We start from the raw sequence: 19,287 nt of genomic DNA on the forward strand, positions 1-19,287 counted from the left end.
ACACACACACACACACACACACACACACACACACACACACACACACACACAAGCCTACAGAAGAATTTCCCCCAAAGGCAATATCAACGGAACGATTCCACTATCGCTTCGATCTCTTTCACTGTCCGACGGCGCGTCTATGAATGACAATTGAATGCCTGTCCATAGGTGCCCGACTGGCAGTGCTTGAATGGGGTGAATAAGTGGGTGTTCTAGCTACTGTTAAGAAAACATTGAATAAAAACATTAGGGAGAGACGGTCTGGCTACATCAGGAAGATTAGGTCATGTAGAAAAGGTCTGTGCAAATCAAGTTAGAGGCTACTTCTGGCTTTTTGTGATAGCAAGCAATACAATCCATGAATATATTGATAACAATGAACAATTACACCTACAGCTGGATGCATTGTTGTGGTATAGGCTACTGGGACAGAATGTCCATATAGCAACGGTATGAACAGGTAGGCTAAATGAAAAAATACCAAAGTGTCGCGCAAAAAGTCGTGCGTGTATATAGGCACTTTTGGCTGAAGGCTGCATGGGTTTCACCAGCAACACCATTTCGCCTCGGGGGCAAGAGAGAGAGAGAGAGAGAGAGAGAGAGAGAGAGGTCTCTGCAGGAGCCAATGGGAAGGCAGCAACCAACCCACATCTCTATAACTTAGTTTCCCAGGGGCCAAGCGATGCCACAACCAAGTTTCTACTGCTGGGACACTATAGTGGACTAACGTCGAATAGTACGTGCGTCTATAATAGCGCACAGCAGCTGTTTCATAGCGATTTTTATCTACAATTGTTCAACAACAAGAAGCAAATAAAGAGTTCTGCCGTGGACTTTTTTTTCTTCTTCCAGTGGAGGGCTTCTATCCACAATGAGCGCCGGGCAGACTTATGAGAAGAAGATTGCGAATATTTTGACCGACCTCCCCGGATCTATGAGTTGCCATCCGACCTCCAAGGATTCTCCTACCCTCCCCGAGTCTTCAGTCACGGACATGGGCTACTACAGTGGACAGACGGCCCATGGCCATCACGAATATTACCAGGGTCAAGCCTACGGGCAGCCCATGAATTCGTACCACCACCAGTTCAATCTGAACGGAATGGGGGGCACGGGACCTTACCCCACAAAAACTGAATATCCCTACACGAATTCCTACAGACAATATGGACATTACAACAGAGACCATCTTCAGGCTTCGCCTCAAAGCTCAGGTACATGTTGAACTAGGCTAATTTATTGTAAATATGAACTATATGTTTACCGTGCATGACCAACTGAATTTTCAGAGGCATATACTCTATTATAGGATATAGCCTACTCCACCTGAAGTTGAAGGTTTTTATTTGATCTACTTTTGTTGCAACAAGAATGAGTCTATTACCATACCAACAACTAAACACAATTACCTATTGATTTCCAATTTCAATATACCAAGATGTAACGTCTTTCCTTAGTTGAAAATTGCGTTTTGCCACTAAACACAACACATGTCAATGATATGCTGTTAATATAGCCTATACGATCTGATTTATTAGGCCTTGACGTCTGAATCTGATAATAAAAAATAAAAAAATCTGTCACTATGATGACAATTTTAGGATCCTGCATGGTGGAATAAGCAGCAGTCATAAAAGCATTATGGTTTTATTAAAGGGAGTTACTGAACAAGGTGAGGATTTGGGACTGGGGAAATAAATGCGGATTTAAATTATCCTTATAATTGTTTTTGTGCGCGTTTTGTAGCTAGGCTATGGGTAGTATTTGAAATGTGTCCAATCGGCTCAATTGCGATAACACATTTAACTTTTGAACTCTATATGCTAATATAAATATAGCTAGAGACGAAAAGGTCTGTCAAGTTGATTAAATACATTTGTATCCTACGTTTAAAATAATATTATTTGTACGTTTTAAACTTTGATATACTAGACAGAAAACTAATGGTCTGGTATTCTATTGTCCTTTTCTTTTTAGTGAAAGAAGAGCCAGAGCCGGAGGTCCGGATGGTGAATGGAAAGCCGAAGAAAATCCGCAAGCCTCGGACCATCTACTCCAGTTACCAGCTCGCTGCGCTGCAGAGGCGCTTCCAGAAAGCCCAGTACCTCGCGCTGCCAGAGAGAGCCGAGCTCGCAGCTCAGCTCGGCCTGACGCAGACACAGGTATGAAAGCGTTCAGCCCGATAGATTCATCACACTTCCAGTCAGAATACCTATACACGCTCACTGCGACGCGCGCGCTTTTAGGTTTGCTATTCTCCTCCGTTTGGCAGATCTAAAGCCTATTTTACGTCACCACACCACCAACAGGTGTACTGTTAACACGTGACCTTCCGACCTATGCGTCAATAATGTATCACCATATAGCCTTGTGTCACGTGAGTTATTGTTTTTAATGAAGCAAACAACTTGTTTGCCCCCCTTTGAAATCAGCCCATCCAAAAGACATGCAATTTATAGGCTTTTTGCTAATGCGTTTCTTGCACTTTTGGTATAGCCTGTAGCCTAAATAATATTAACTGTTCCAATACAACCGCATGTAGCCTAGCCTAGGCTATTATAGGCGTAATATAGCCTAGGCATTAATAACTATTATTTTGTAAGCATTTACTAACTTTGAGCTTCCTTTGTCAGGTAAAGATCTGGTTCCAGAACCGGAGATCCAAATTCAAGAAGCTCTACAAGAACGGCGAGGTTCCCCTGGACCACAGTCCCAACGCCAGCGACTCCATGGCCTGCAACTCCCCGCCATCCCCCGCGGTCTGGGACAATAGCACTCCCCAGAGCACCCCGATCAGCAGACCTCAAGTCCCGCAGCCCGCCCACAACAGCTCGTCGCCCCCCTACCTGGAGGATTATAACAACCATTGGTACCAGCAGGGATCGCACCTACAGCACCCGGGCACCGTGCACCACCCAGTCCCGCAGCAAAGCGTAGGAGCTGTTTATTAACAAAGACTCGACACCAGATGTTTTTTTAACGAGACCCCTCCACAGTCCACACTGACTCTATGAGCAAAAGTTGACTGGACCGAGACGAGAGTATCTAGACCATAATGGCGGTACGAATCATTTTTGGTTCTGGATTGTCCAGCGCAATACGTCCCTGCCCTGAGACTCCCATGAGCCTGTATAGCCATATGCAGGAATGTTTCAAAGCTCGTTTTTTTATTCACAAAGCACATAAGGGATTTTTAATCACTTGTTGCAGTCTATTTAACGGACTTCTGGCGTGGTTTTTAAATTATTTATCGCATCTGTTGTATTTCCTTTAAAAATATTTTGTAAATGAATAGGCTATTGCAAAGCCGTGTTTTTAACAAGTATAGGCCTAGTAGGCTAGTCTAACAAGAAACCAAATAATACTAATAATGACAAAAACTGTACAGTTGATCCGTGATCCACTCGAATACAACGAATATGGGTTTGCAGAGCGCGCGTCAGAAACTCAGGTCATATTTATATCGATTTGTATAAAATGTCGAAGGCTGTAAATATGTGTTTATAAGCAGAACCACTATGTTCATATTTGTTTGAAACGGAAAGACTGCACTGTGGTGCCTCCAAAACATTTTTATATTCATGTAATTATTACACTTGTTGCCTTTCTGTCAAATGAATAAAGGTGTTAATTGAATATTGTGTCTATAGTCGTCCAATTTCATTTTTTTTTTACATTAGGTGCAATGCTGCTATATATCTATAGTCCTATAATGACTATAATTAACTGAGGTAGGATTGCACTTAATCCATTTAACTCAACTATTCTCATGCAGACTGATTTATTAATCAGTCTTAAATCATACTTTATAATATTTATTTGCGGTCCAAATATTTCACATTTTCTCTTCATACAGAGAGTTTTGGTCCAGCGATAAGAGTCTATATTATCTTTTGAACTGTCACGTTGAGCAACAGATGAGTCTTCAGAGTGACAGACCCATTGCTGCAGCACGGCTGCGTGCAAAGCACGGTAGTAGGAGGCGACACAGATCTGACGCAGACATGTTGGAGTCACTCGATTTTTATTAGTATTCTGTTGCCAGATAACGAGAAAAGAATACAGCAGCTCTTTGTGTGTGTGTGTGTGTGTGTGTGTGTGTGTGTGTGTGTGTGTGTGTGTGTGTGTGTGTGTGTGTGTGCGCGCGCGCGCGCGCGCAATGCGGGGGTTCTGAAGTCAGTTTACCCTGGGGGGACACACACAGTCTCTCTCTCTCTCTCTGAATAAGGCAAAGGAACATTTATTTGGTGGCGCAGACTAAAGTAATATGGTGCTTAATTTGGTCAATAAGATATTCTTGCCCATAATGTTGTAAAACAAATCCCCAATATTTATTTGTGTATTTTTCTTAAAAAGGTAAAATATAGCATATACAATATTAAAATGCTAATACAACCGAAACTGTCACATATAGTGCACACGTGTGCTGCGCACCATAAAGTTTATATAGGGACTTGTGTCACATTCATTACCTGATGATAATAGATGTAGATGGGAGATAAACACAACAACTACTTTAATAACGGCCTATTATGTCAACGCCAAGCACTCAATCATGGACCAGTAAAACAACAACTCGCTATTCTGTCTCATCACGTTTCAAGAACTAAAAGACAAATTATACAGGACACGGACTTGCACTTAAACCTGGCCACATAAACCATAGATTATTAAGCATCTCGCTGAAATTATATGACGTAGAAACCGCTGATTCCGACCCACATGGACCACCAGGGCACTGCATGGTATAGCCATACTGCGGTGTCTATGGGTTGGTATGGGTGCCATGCCATGTTGTTAAATTATATAATACGCAAAGGACTTGCGCATTTAAGTATAGCCCATAGACAAGATGCTAACTGGTGCAATTTCCCAGACCGCCCATTCATCCAAACAGAAAAGTCCTATCTATATTGTATTAAATAACGTCAAACTCACCAACATTGCAGCTGTAGGCCTATACTGAAAGCTCGAATTATTCTCTTTCTATCTGCAATGTGTTTGTTTAATAAAAATCCACTGTAGACATGTTATGAGCAACTCCCTGTCAAGAAATTCCTTGAAGATTTCCTATCCATACTTTTCCTGGGTGTGCTCCAGTTCCTGTCGATTTGATCCAATGAAAGCCAATGAAACTGGTCAGATGACCAATGATATCCAATGAAATCAACAGGAACTGGAGCACACACAGCCCAGGAAAAGTGTGGATAAGTGCTGGAGTTTGGAAGTGCTTGTTGACTATCACTCAACAGCTCATACGTAGCACCTGTTTTGAATTTGCACATAATGCAGGAGGCAGCAGGTTGCTTTACTGATAACGAGTGCTTCCAAACTCTGACACTGATTTTTATGGAAAAAAAAACACTTTCGCAGATAGTAAGACATAATTCAAGCTTTTTGTACAGCTGCAATGTTGGTGAGTTTGACGTTATTTAATACAATTAGAAAGGACTTTTCTGTTTAGATGAATGGGCTGTCTATGGGAATGTTGCACCTAGTTAGCACCTTGCTGGCAAGATGGCAGCCGTGTGCATATCGTCAATAGCTGGAAGACTGGGCAGACTTGGAATGATTGTGGGCACTGGGCACCACCATGTGCCATAACTATACTACTACTACCTAATATAATATTAATTCTAATATTATTATTATTATTATTATTATTATTAATAATAATAATAACAATAATATTAATAATAATATATTAATAATAATATATTGAAAACTGTCTGTAGACCTAGATAATTTGAGCATTGAACATTTTACATTTAAGACCATAATATTTCTATGATGTATATAGGCTATATATTGTGCATGTTCAAATCATGCATATTACTTTACTTCCAACTTCAGAAGAAAACGTTTGCACTCTTTGTAGCCAAGTAGCCTATACCCAAGCATGTGCAAAAAAAGGGGGGGGGGATCGTATAGAATATTTTTAATGTAGCACTGTCTGTCAGGGTGAACATGTGTTGTATATATAGTCTAGACAGGGACAAGTCATTTGACATCTTTTACCCAAGTTTGTTTGCATCATGTTCATGCGCAAACATAGTATTAATAACTTTAAAGTGTCTTAACCAGTTGTGTGTGTGATCCTTGTTCTCTCCCCTGTTGCTTGCACCCACACTGGCTCTTGTGTGTGTGTGTGTGTGTGTGTGTGTGTGTGTGTGTGTGTGTGTGTGTGTGTGTGTGTGTGTGTGTGTGTGTGTGTGTGTGTGTGTGAGCATACTCATCGCTATTAAACTAATACAATAACGACATTTGCAAATGAATATGCTTATATAATCATAAATAATATATATATAATACCAAATTAAAACTGATGTTTTATTTTACTTCCAGCTTGCAGTATGAAATATCTTTCAGTTTTCTTTAATTTATTACTTAATAATTTATTTATAGGCCTATTCCACTCACAAATTCAGATTCTCTCTTTTGTTTGATCATTCATTGCAGTTGCATTCACATGTCAAAATAATGAAAGAAATTTGGGCAAACTTAGAAAACATATTCCCCATCTGAACTCTAGCCTAATTCAGCCTAGTAGCCTTCCCTTATATGTATGGTTGTTTTCAGGAACCCAATCCCAGTTGTCTCCATGAGTCTGAGTCATTAGTCCAATATTTGGCATTTCATCAAACTGATGTGACAAAAGCGGTATGATATTGCCTTTTGATATCAGTGAGCACATTACGTTTGACCTCCCCTCTGTGGCTCCCTCGCCATGTGTGGCCCTTGGTTACTGTTTGGCTGCTTATATACGTCGTCAGGGGGATACATTTGTGTTGAAGACAAATGTGTGCTTTAGCTAAGGCTGCGCTTGTGTGTGTGGGCCGCACTACACAGGTCCCGCAGGTTCATAGCGTAATCTCCAAACATTAGCAAGTCCAAGTAGCCATATAGTTGTGGTGAACTGTTGAACTTGAATGTGATACTGCATGGCACAACATCACAACACCCTACATAGAGCCGATGTGTGGGCTCCTGAGCCGTTCCCCCATTTTTAACCCCACAGCAGTCGACAGCACGGTGTCAGCACTCGTCTCTGGGGTGCAGCGATATGGGTTGAGATGGAGGTCGGGGAGCCATAGCCAGCATGGCAAACGTACCAATGGAAAAGACCGCGGCGTGCGAGCAGCTGTCCAACACTTTGTCAAAAAAAAGCAAGGCCTTGAGCCGTCCTTGCATTAGGATCACTCACTATCACCATTTTGCTCAGAAGTCTGATGAAATGAACGGAGAAAGGCATTCTTGACAGCTGTGGAGATATGAACCCTGGGTGACCCCCCGCCGGGCAGGGCAGGGTGGTGATGCGCTCCCCATAGCCATGCAGCCAAGCGGGTCATGTCCTGATCAGCTCTTCATATAGTACGGGCTTGTATCACACACTGTAAAACACTGACTGATCATTTTACCCTGAGTGTGTTCAAATGGGCACATTTGGATTTGACATGCATCCTTCATTTCATTGAAATATTCTAGTTTCTTGGCTTGTGCCTGGCCTGTCAGAATCTATTGTTTACTTTTCAAATATCACTGCATGTCTGTATGTGTGTGTGTGTGTGTGTGTGTGTGTGTGTGTGTGTGTGTGTGTGTAGGCGTGTGTGTGTGTGTGTGTGTGTGTGTGTGTGTGTGTGTGTGTGTGTGTGTGTGTGTGTGTGTGTGTGTGTGTGTGTGTGTGTGTGTGCGCCTTCTGTCTGTCAAGTACCATCTTTTAATCCATCCAAAGTGTGTACCATGCCCACTGTGAAGTCAACCCTTAATTCCTTTCGATGAAACCAGAATTGTGCATTGTGGCTGCTTACAGTCAATTACCCGAGATGTCAGATCACTCAAGTTAATAACAATAATCACCCTGGAGAATGTCTTCGCCGCTCGTCCCTTCGAAGCAAGTGGGATTTACTATAACAACAGCCGCATTCTGCCTCTTGTTGCTATCCTGCAATTAAAACCCAACAGACACATTATGTGATATCGCTCGGCCCTCCAACACAGCAGTTACAGATTAAATCTTCCATTTATCATCACCCATCAACCCATCGACCTATTTCTTCCCCTCCTTCCTACTATAGGCTATGCCAGTTTGCTACATGGAGTATTTTCAACCCCAAAGCACCCCCACGCCCAGCCACCCCCTCACCCCACCCCAATCTGCCTTGTGTGATAATTGGCCCAGTTTGAAAGGCCCTACTCTCGTCTGTCCAACTCCACCAGCCATTATTCTAATCTGGAGATGTAAAATTGCCTATAATTTTCGCTGATGCCCCGTCACTTCATTCAGCTCGCCTCTTCTTCCCCAGGCCTGCATGTTAACAAGGCACATAATCACTAGGAACGGTGAAACGGATAGGGGTGGTAGATATATAAAAGCAGGAAATGTTAAAAGAAACACAATGGCTTGTCTCTCTCTCTCTGAGTAAATCAGCTTCATGGAGCATGGTGAAAACATGGTGGCTGGATGTAATATATGTCTTTGTTCTTACCACTGCTGGGTTGCCTTATATGTCTTCAGACTCCTGAGAGAGGTAAGCCAGGATGTATGTATGTGGCTGAGTGCAATGTCGAGGTGCAGTTGATTTTTGTGATGCTACAAGGGCACAACATGCTTGCTAGTATTTATAGACTTATTGGGGGCATGGCATGCTATTTTGAAATGCAGTGTTGTTGCATGACACTGAAAGGGAATATATGCTCATATTATGGGTGTCATTGATGTACTGCAACTCATTATTATTGTATATGCTATACCCAAAAGTAAAAGTAGTATAGCCTATAGTTTAAAAAAGTATCAATTATAGCAGTGACAAATTAAATTAGCCTACTTACGATGTGTTTAAAGTGATGATTCAGCTATAATTAATGTAAAAACAATTGGCTTGAAAAGTGAATCTTTTGACAGTCAATAACTGACATGGTTTGTCACGCATGCTTCAAAGAAATGGAATAGATGGAAACATTGTGCTAAGTGTGAAAAATAATTGGAAGGTCGCTGAACCTCCTGACCCCTGAAATGACATCATAATGGAAGAGGCTGTAGGCCTACCCTAAACTGCAGGAGTAAAAAAGGCTGAATGGCATGAAACTCAAGGTTTGTTTGAGAAGAATATATCATTATAAATGGATCACACGTTTGATTAGTATTTATTTATTCCTTATATCTTATGTGGGAGTGAAGTCTATTATTTGTAATTAGTCTGTAACATCTGCTGTTTGCCATGGAGGGGGATACATTAACAAATAAGAGTGTATTTAATCACTATAGATCTTAGCCTAAACCTTGAAACGTAAGAATCATGCACCTCATGATGTAAATAGCCTAATAGTCGACGCTTGGCAGTTGGCAAGCAGCCTCGAGAGTGAAAAATTAAGAGAAAAGAAGAGTTTGGATGTTTCTCTTAAAACCCTATATTCGGCGCCATTAATCAATGCTCACCGCCGAGCACTTGGACTTCCACATAGCGGGACACTGTTTACAGTGATATAAATAGCTTGTCCTCAATGTTTAAACAGTTAAAACGCCAGAACGTGGAAATCAACACAAACGACTATTAATCAAGCGCAGCTTCGTGATCCAATAATAAAGTCATTTATCATCATAAATATGACAACAGAGAGTTTCCTTCGTGCGTTTACTTCTGCCAAGGAAGAACGGAAATACCGTTAGATAGCTGTAGCCTACTTGTCCTATATGTCCCAATCACGACATGTGTCCTCTTGTTAAAAAAGAAAGAAAAGAAAGTAAGGGGTTGGTTTGGAGAATTGTATACGATTGCAATGGCAGAGGGTATAGGCTACGCCTCCCCTAGCATTTGCCTTTTGAGAAAAGGACGCTTAATTGATTTTCAGTTAATTAAACTGAACTAATAAAGCTAAAAAAAGAAAAGAAAAATAATGTCTATGTAAAATACAGATTTTCTTTCTTGTCATTACAGAACCGATGAGCAGAGACGATTAAACCCGTTTATGTGATATGCATCATAGAACATAACGTATATAAAATGCCTACATCACCCACACTGCATGGCTGGCCCATTAACGTGACACCAGTGACACAACAATGAGTCATTTCCATTCAACTTGTATTTATTGTCATAATGAGAAGAATTATCATTTGCAGCGCAGCGCAATGGCCCACGCTTGATCAAAACGTGTATCCACATGTTCTTATTTGTTTACACACGCGCCAAGTCAATATTTCAGGCGCGTGCACTTATAGCATAAACTGGAATTTGCAAAAAAAGAAATATTCCACGCAATTGACTATACGGGGCTATATCAACTGGAGCCCTTGGCAGGGCATTTTTACCAAACCGAACATGAAAATACAATTCAAACGCACTCAGTAATAAAAACAAATTTCAACACATTTAAACGCAAGTCTTGCTGCATGAATCGTGGCCTGGAGTAATTAGCGTGTCCGTAGGCTACTCCTATAGGCCGTGATGCAGCAAGGTGCTGCCTAATGCCACCAAGACAGCAACTAATCCATCCATTCACATCATCTGAGGCCTGGGTGGCATAGTGTCCTGGTGGTGATGATGGTGGTGGTGGTTTGGGTACCAATGGCCAAAATTGTTCATGTAATTGTTTGGGTGCACTGGGGTCCCTTTATTTGACATTGACACCTCCCAAAGTTGAGGTAACCCCGTGGAGCAGGGCGATATGGAAGATGTGCTGTGAAGCTGTTCTCCCTCCGGGCCCACGCCATGCTTCATGATCTTTTTATACTTCGACCGCTTATTCTGAAACCAGATTTTCACCTAAAACGGAGAAAACACATAAAACGGTCATTGCGGTCATGACATTCAAGTTCAACGACGGCAACTTAAGACAATTAAACGAATGGCTGTTGAAATTTGCATTGGCAGTTGGTAAGAAATTGAGTTGAACAATCATAAGCAAAAGTGACGCTAGCGTTTTCGCAAACCCCGAGCCAATCCTCACCCTGTTACAATTCAGTGAGATATAGGAGAGTGGCGCTTGTAGGCTACTTCGTTAAATTCTAACTCTTCCATTGTTCTGTTTTATGAGGCCAATGGCGCATGTGCCTCAACCCGACAGCCCCAAACCGACGCTAAGAATATTGTGAAATAAAAAAGGAGCCCAAATAGACGCTGTGGTGGGTCAGCGGAATTTCTGCATGCTGAGTCGAAAATAAAATGCTGTTTTAGGCTTTACAATATAGCAAAAATATTCATAAAAGGCGTCAAAGAGCTAAAGGGGGAAAACGTTATAACAAAATACATTCAAACTGGGCCAACTGTGAATTTTATGGAATATAGGAACATTTTACAGTTGTGAAATATATAAATGGCAGTTTTGGACTCATGTTATAGGCTTGATATTAAAACACCATAAAAGAGTGGAAAATACCTATATGAGTAAATGACTGCTCCCCTAAGACAATGGATTACCGCATGCACCTGTTTATGTGACCAACATGTTTATAGACGTGAAATTATTACACTGCCCATTTCATATTATTTAACTATGGGGTGTGTGTGTGTGTGTGTGTGTGTGTGTGTGTGTGTGTGTGTGTGTGTGTGTGTGTGCGCGCGCGCGTGCGTGGGTATATGCATCGACGGGGTATATGCATGCCGCTATATTGTTGATTTTTATGTCTTTGTGTGAATTTTCTTTATTTTTCGTGAACGATTTGTTCACAGGCATGTATACCTTTCAAGACGGCTCTTGCTCATATCATAGGCCAATTTGTGTTGACCCATTTTGTAATTACAGTGAGGGGATTGAGGTACAATGGAAATATGATGCTCGAATTAAGTATGGTAAACGTGGCTGCATTAAAAGATTGACTTACAAAGTACTACAATTAGGTTTTTCATTTGATCTGGAGAAGTACAGTAAGCTTTAGGCTAATGATAGCCAGCCTATGAGAGATGTCCTGCTCAAACATTGCTCATAATATATTCTAGACCGGTATTTAAAAAAAACGATCTGGAAATTATATTTGTATATTTGTATTCAGTATAGAATATAATTTGCAAATGAACTTGCAAGATCAAGCTATAAGCCTATAGATAAAAATGACTTTGAACGTGTCATGGATATATAGCCATCCATCGCACACACTGTCGAGGCCTATAGTGAGTGAAATGTCAAGCCAGGAATTCAGGCCTACTATATAATTTGCCTGCAATATCATTATTATGCTGCTAATATAAGAAAAATCGCGTGTCCCTGTTCCTACTATGCCACAACACATATAGAAACATCCATTCGTGTTTGAGGATTCAGGTTTCAGGATGCCACTTTCAGACCCACCTGCGTCTGTGTAAGCCCAAGTTTCGCTGCCAGGTCGGCGCGCTCTGGTAAGGCAAGGTACTGGGTCTGTTGGAACCGCTGGTGCAGAGCTTGCAGCTGGAGGCTGGAATATATAGTCCGTGGCTTACGCATTTTCTTCCCTTTGCCATTGAGGCGAATCTCACCGTTTTCAATCACCGTAGACTTCTCGTGATCTTCAACAGAAAGGGACAGCAGTTAGCGTGTGCAATAAAGGAGTTATTACACTCTTCCATCCTCAAAGTCAAGAGAAAAAGTTGCACGCAACGCAAGTCGACATTAGCCTATAGTGCCCTCGGCTCTAATGGTTGCGTTTTTATAATTAATCAAATCAAAACAATTTCGCACAAAAAACTAACGGGCATGAGGCCAGGTAATTTACAACAGCCACAGATTTTTTGGAAAACCTCGAGTCTCAGCGAATAATAAGTCTCTCTCAGAGCCTTTGATCATATATATATATAGCCTATAGGCATGCCTGGACTATATAGGCTTTGGGCCTTATCAATTAAACATTGTTTGTTCAGATGCTAGCACAGTAGATTGTAGGCCTAAATATTTATCTCATGTTGCTGTAAATTCAAATTGGATTGGAAATAGGCCTGCAGTCCAAAAATAAAGGCCAGTTAGGCTATTAATACACAAAAGCAAGGCATTGTTTCTAAACTGCTAACAAATGTAAAATTATTTAAGTTTTCTGGAATCATTTAGTTTATCTGCATTAAAATGTGTGGAAAAAGAACGGCTGTCCTATAGAATAGACATGTCCATGATAGCATGTAGCTATACCCACAGAGCATTATGGTTAATAAAACTAATGGCGCCATCTGCATTCATTATATAACACAAGACCATCCTGCAAGAGGCAGCAGTTGAAGGAGAGAGGTCTTGTTATGGCATTTTGCCCCTTAAATTGCTGTATTAGTGAGAGTATCCTATTGCAGTAAGTGCAAAGTGAAACTTTGTTCAACCAAGCTACTATAATGTATATAAGGCAAACAATATATGTAGTAATATTTGTAATTGTTAATATAAAAGTGCTTTTTGTGCAAATCTGCAGTCATCTCTGAAGCTGCAGTGTATATGACAACCGTGCACCTCTTAATGGCATGCTAATACATGTTTCAATCAGTCTATATCCATTGAAAATGACCTTCTCACCTGTGTCCTCTAACCTCGTGTGGCTCACACTATTGATATTGTTGTGATTGCTGTGCTGGTGGTGGTAGGACATGTAAGCAGACGGGGGATGAGAGTTCACCGCTGCAGCGGGGTAGGCGTAGCCCAGAGACCGTCCATAGGAGGACGCGCTGGAAGGGAAGGGGCTTTCGTGCTGAGAATGCCCGGTCGCGTGCAAGCCATGGACGGGGTAAATGTGCGAGAGTCCGGGGGAGTGCAGCTGCTGGTGCGCCGCCGGGTGTCCGTGGCCGAACTCTAGAAAGGCTGATTTGGAGGGATCATTCACACCACTGTCAGGCATAAAACCCATAGACATCATTAGCTAATACGCAGGTCCATAAACCCGTCGCTCATGCGTTCGGACAACAAGGAAAAGTTGGAACAAATCCAGTCACGTCCAGCGCATCGCTCGGGAAAATGTTCGGTATTCCAAGATTATACAGAGGCTATATAAAAACAATGCAGGCCTATTATTCGTGACTCTGTCACTTTACAAAGTAACGAAACAGGGTCTCTCTTTAAATCAATGGTAGCCTGAAAACTTGACGTGATTCTTCAGTCACCTCTCGCATGTAGACACAGCGTGCGTCTCAAACATACTGCCTTCCATCAGAGCGCGCTCTGATTGGTTTCCAGCACCGAGCTGTCACTGGAGCTCCACGATTAAGTTCATTAACATATGGATGCAATGCAACTCATGCCATTCATGTCCATGAAAGAGGTACCTCCCTTGACTGATTAAATTAATTTAATTTATAATGGATATATTGATTTCATATAGCCTAATACGTTATCATCAGGTGCAGAATGTATTATGTTCAAATTTTGTATCCCCCCCAAAAAAAACGACCGACGTTTATAAAATTGCTATAAATGAGGGGGAAATCAAATTGATAAAATACATTCCGTTTTATGCAGACATGTATACTTATATTCAAAGTTGGCCACTTTTGTTAAGTATAGGCTAACTAAAAATTGTTTTTTATAAACCATTAATTTGCAGTGCACACGCACAGGCTTAAGGAAAACGGATGATATTGCATGGCTCACCATCCGACATCGATTAAAATAGACCTGTTCTATTTTCACTTCATGGGACTAAGCTCTATGAAGCCTATAATTAGGCAAATTAATGTTATTTAATACAATTAAACATGTACAAATACAGGCTCTCTCTATATTTGCCTAATTAGTTGATTGTATCATTTTGTTTGAATACAAATAGGATACGTATTAGGCTAACAGTTCAATAGTTCGGCCATTTAAAAGGCGTAATGAGTGCTAGACATTTCGTTGATGAATTCTTTGCCCTGAGGTGAAGCACTTGTCAGCCATCTCACTGAACATGTCAGTGTCCTGTGCAATTCTCGCCGTGCATGGCGCCAGGTTAAAATGAGAAGGCAACTAAAGTCTTAGTGAATAATTTCTCACACTCTAGCTTGAAATCGAAAACTCGGCAGCTTTGCTATATAACAAGTTCAGTTCGGTTTCCAGGCCTATCGTACTACGCGTCGGTAAGTTAATTGGCCTGCAGGCTAATATATATAGCAAAAACAGTGGAACATACAAAAAACAAACATTAAATAACATTAAAAGCACAGTAGGCCTAAATATTCAATCCAGCGAAATCAAATCAAAAATGTAATCTGAACAGCACGTCTGCGCATAAATATAATGCGGGTATAGGCATAGTACAAACCCTAAAGTTGTTTTCTTTCTAATAATGGTATAAATAACGATTATCACTTATTCAAGTGTCAAATCTCCTAATTTTCACTTTAAATAATAATCGTCTTAATAACACAGCCAGGGCTATTACACGTAAGGCTTTAAATAGGCCTACGAGTTCAGACTTTATAATTATAGTCTCCGAGGGCAGTGGATCTGTTAACTAAAATAAAACTGGTACAATGCAACGCAGTAGGACACAATTAAATGAAAGGCCGTTTAGCTTAATATGGCTGATTAACACATGATGGTTTTCATTGTGCAACATTCGTTTTTTGTTGTATTCTTGTCCAATGTGCATCAGGCATGCAGTCTCATGATATCAATGTAATATCCAATCACAAGTTTTACTTTTTATTGCATTGCATGCAGTAAACCGGTGGGATCTTTGTTTTGAATGGAAATCTTCACATTCAGATTTTTCATTTGTTGGTTTTGATCCCCCAAATGTCTTTTCACACAGCATTAAATGAACACTGCATGATGTGTATAGACTGCAGTGCAGCCTCAGAGGGACTCTGAATGCATGGCGATTATTTCAAGTCTTTAATGTGTTCTCAAGTACTGCATGATTATATTCATTGGTGCAACATACTGTATGAGTATGTCACTAATTTTATTTTCTATAAACTGTCAGCTAACATCAAATTGGCAGAAAGTGGGGGGAAAACAGATACCTGCCAAAAAGAGAAATATAGAGGGATTGTATCAAATGCAGCACAAACCGGCACAGTCAGCAAAATGCATAGGGATTTACTGTTGGTATATGCAGAGAAAATGGTGACCGCAGAGTCAAAGAGCGGCCCTGTCTCAATATTTCAGCCGTCATTTCACTTCAACCATGAATAAACCTGCAGGTGGAGGAGAGCCTTAGTGTTAATTCAACCCTGCATGAGTGTGTAAAAATACACCCGTATTTTGTAAGGGCCAGGATTCTACTTTGTAGATATCACAAGGAGCCTTGTATTATAGCATTATTAATATACGTTTTGAAAGAATTAAGAAAACTAATTTCTGCAGTTCATCATTCACTAAAGGGCCCATGGTCTTTATAAAAGTGCTTTTTTCCCCCCCAGGCAAGGATTCTAGTTAACAAATAAGCTTCTTCTGTGCCGTATATTTAATTTAGTATAAGAATTAGGTGTTAGCCTACCTTGCTTAAAACGTGAGCTGTTTAAAAAAAAAAGAAAAGTCCCTCATATTTTCAACACAAAGAACATACGTAATGTGCCACCGCGAAAGACAAAAACCATAGCAGGCCAATGGCATCCATCTGCCACTTCATGACAATGTTACTGATGCAACTTCAAATGTTATACCTCAAGTCTTTGGCTTCCATCGTCTGTATATCAATTTACAATTCAGGCATTTAGCAGACGCTCTTAATCCTGAGTGACTTACAGTAAGCAAGCACAATATACCAAGGTATACATCAAATGCATAAAACATTGTCATAGGATCATAAGTAAACCAAGAATTCTGTACATAATTTGTACATTGGAACTATAAACACTATAGGATGCCAGCCTGGCATCTGTCTACATAAGGCCTCCAGGATAAGCTACTGACAAATGTTATACCTCATGTCTTTGGCTTCCATCGCATGTATAAGCTAGCTGTCAAATTATGAACAGAGTTGTTGGTGGGTTGAAACGTGGTGTCAAGCGTGGTGTCCAACCTAGTCATTTTGGTCACATCCTACATGCACTGCTCACTCCCTGCCCGGGCCCATAGTACACCAGCACCACCGGGCCGCTCAGGGGCTGGACCATGTCCCGACACTGACTGCAGTGAAACCTCCATATGGGCCTCAGCCAACCAGCTGGCCAGAGCTGAGCCACAAATTATTATCACAGTGAAATTACGGTCACAATAAAAAAAAAAGACTGCTGACAGGCCAGTTTCACATTGTGGCAGCATTATTATTGTGCAGACGTTCACACATGAATCTGTAAAATATACACAGTAAAAACTGTAAAATCATTAGTGTTAATTTAAGTCAGAGAGTGTACAAATGGACCACATGGACATGTAGGTTTAGCATCGGAATATTTTGCGAGGTTGTGAGTCTAGGGAGTGACCCCTGTTATTAGTTGCTACATTTTGATATTTAACCACATGAACCCTATAGCGTCCCAATTCTCACAATATAGAAGAACATTTTGAAAAATAAACAAACATTCAGCAAAAACAAATGAACATTTGCCTAAAATAGCCTATCTAAAAGAGAGCTTTGTGTGTAAGCTTGTAGATCAGGGGTGCCCACACTTTTTTGACTTGAGAGCTACTTTCAAAATGACTGGCTCAACAAGATCTACCCACTGAAAAAATAATATTATACCATTGCTGGAAAAAGTTTAAATATGGAATAGTGGCGCTAGCATTACATATAAGACAAATGCACTTGGAATGGAGAAATGGATTAGGTAGGTAGGTTTTGTATTTTATCTGTAATGCTACTGACGTAGCAACACTCTTGAAAACAAAATATTGCATTGTGTGTTTAAGCTGACAGGCCCTTTTGATGTCAATCAATGAATCAAGTCACCTTAATTCAAGTGGCAGATGCCAAAAGCTTTTTTTTAATACTTTTTTTTAGGGGCATGTCATGTGGTCTACCTGCACAGCCCTTGTGATCTATATAATATATAATACTGGTAGATCACGATCTACCTTTTGGGCACCCCTGTTGTAGATCATCAATTTTTGCTATTTGTCTAACAGTGTATGATTGATTGATGATTTAAGTGGTGATTATTTTCTAAATGAGGTTTGCCCACTATACTGTAGGACAGCTGTGAGATTATAGCCATTTCTGAGCAGGTGTTACTGGTAGATGCTATAGCTGTATGCAGGAAAACAACCATTACGGCCATATAGCTTCAAAGGAAAGGAAAGTGATGATTTGACAGGTGAATGCGTTCACTAACAAATGAAGAGGAACGCGGACACATGCACACACACTCTTTAAAGAAGCACTTTACTGGCTGAATGAAAAGGGTTGAGCCCTAGATGCGAATGTCTGTCATAGCTATATATGCCAGGGTGTGGGGAAGTCATATACTGTACAGAGTGCGTGTGTGTGTGTGTGTGTGTGTGTGAGAGAGAGAGAGAGAGAGAGAGAAAAGGGAAGGTAGAGAGGAGGCTCTTTAAGGCTTGTAATTATGTCTGCATTATGGGAGAAGAACAAAGGCGAGCCCTGCAGTCATGGGCTGGGATGTGCCCTCACCGTGGCTGTCTTAATACACGCAAAGGGAAAATGTTAATAACAATACTCCTGAACTCAGCCCAGACTCACTGGCGTCTCCTAGCCCACATGGTGCGCATGGGCATGTGTGTTCACTGTACTGTACTGTGTGTGTGTGTGTGTGTGTGTGTGTGTGTGTGTGTGTGTGTGTGTGTGTGTGTGTGTGTGTGTGTGTCTGTGTGCAATGTGATTGCATATAGGTGTGTTTTTCTCACACACGCATGCACGCACCGCACTGGTTTTGTTTCGTCCATCATGCGTCTCTTGATGCAGAGTGACAGCATTCCTCATGTACAAATCAAGTGCACATTCTCATGCAACCGCTGAGTCTGTGATCTCCCCTGCTGGCATGTCATGTTTTACAAGCAGGCCTCTGTCGGGGGCTGAGCATGAGGCCTCGTCATGTTAGAGTGACAGCCCGCGACCCTGACAGGATGCCACAATCTATTATCACGGGCCCAACTCACCACATAATATGACAATATAAGATGACAATATAAGACCCCCGGCTGCCATGCAGCGTCCCTTTTCAACAGCTCACTCGTGGGTTAGGTGGGATGGAGCCATGGCTGAGGTGCGGTTTGATGGTATCCTCCTCACCCCAGAAAGACACAGGGAGGGATTCAATGAATAAACAATTGTTGTGAAAGATACAGGATTTCATACAGGCAGACTTTAGCGATCCCTGTGGGGAGGCGCAGATACAGATAATAAGAATAGACAAAATAAAAGTAGGATAATATAAAATAGAATTATAGAGTTTGACCTATAGCCATCTGCATTGGTCTGACTGAGTGACCATAACGAATATTCTATCAATAAATTAGAAT

General features: G+C 41.1%; 2 protein-coding genes across 2 annotated transcripts; one reads left to right on the forward strand and one right to left on the reverse strand.

The window, feature by feature from the left end:
* Positions 1-697: 697 nt before the first annotated feature.
* dlx3b (distal-less homeobox 3b) lies at positions 698-3,636 on the forward strand. Its single transcript, XM_080788570.1, has 3 exons — positions 698-1,214; positions 1,978-2,162; positions 2,634-3,636. The coding sequence occupies exons 1-3, from the start codon at positions 872-874 to the stop codon at positions 2,949-2,951; spliced, it is 846 nt and encodes a 281-aa protein (XP_080644696.1). The 5' UTR covers positions 698-871; the 3' UTR covers positions 2,952-3,636.
* A 6,449-nt stretch (positions 3,637-10,085) lies between these two features.
* Positions 10,086-14,059, reverse strand: dlx4b (distal-less homeobox 4b). Its single transcript, XM_080788907.1, has 3 exons — positions 13,465-14,059; positions 12,286-12,479; positions 10,086-10,763 (listed from the first exon to the last, which is right to left on the reverse strand). The coding sequence occupies exons 1-3, from the start codon at positions 13,799-13,801 to the stop codon at positions 10,497-10,499; spliced, it is 798 nt and encodes a 265-aa protein (XP_080645033.1). The 5' UTR covers positions 13,802-14,059; the 3' UTR covers positions 10,086-10,496.
* Between the last annotated feature and the right edge of the window lie 5,228 nt (positions 14,060-19,287).

This window comes from Protomyctophum bolini (assembly GCF_963924005.1).
Source record: "Protomyctophum bolini genome assembly, chromosome: 18".
NCBI classification, from domain to species: Eukaryota; Metazoa; Chordata; class Actinopteri; order Myctophiformes; family Myctophidae; genus Protomyctophum; species Protomyctophum bolini.

Coding starts and splice junctions, on each gene's coding strand:
- dlx3b (XM_080788570.1), top strand. CDS start 872: ATGAGCGCCGGGCAGACTTATGAGAAGAAGATTGCGAATATTTTGACC. Junction 1,215..1,977: donor GGCTTCGCCTCAAAGCTCAG/GTACATGTTGAA, acceptor TTTTCTTTTTAG/TGAAAGAAGAGCCAGAGCCG. Junction 2,163..2,633: donor TCGGCCTGACGCAGACACAG/GTATGAAAGCGT, acceptor TTCCTTTGTCAG/GTAAAGATCTGGTTCCAGAA.
- dlx4b (XM_080788907.1), bottom strand. CDS start 13,801: ATGATGTCTATGGGTTTTATGCCTGACAGTGGTGTGAATGATCCCTCC. Junction 12,480..13,464: donor CACGAGGTTAGAGGACACAG/GTGAGAAGGTCA, acceptor TTTCTGTTGAAG/ATCACGAGAAGTCTACGGTG. Junction 10,764..12,285: donor TTGGGCTTACACAGACGCAG/GTGGGTCTGAAA, acceptor TCTCCGTTTTAG/GTGAAAATCTGGTTTCAGAA.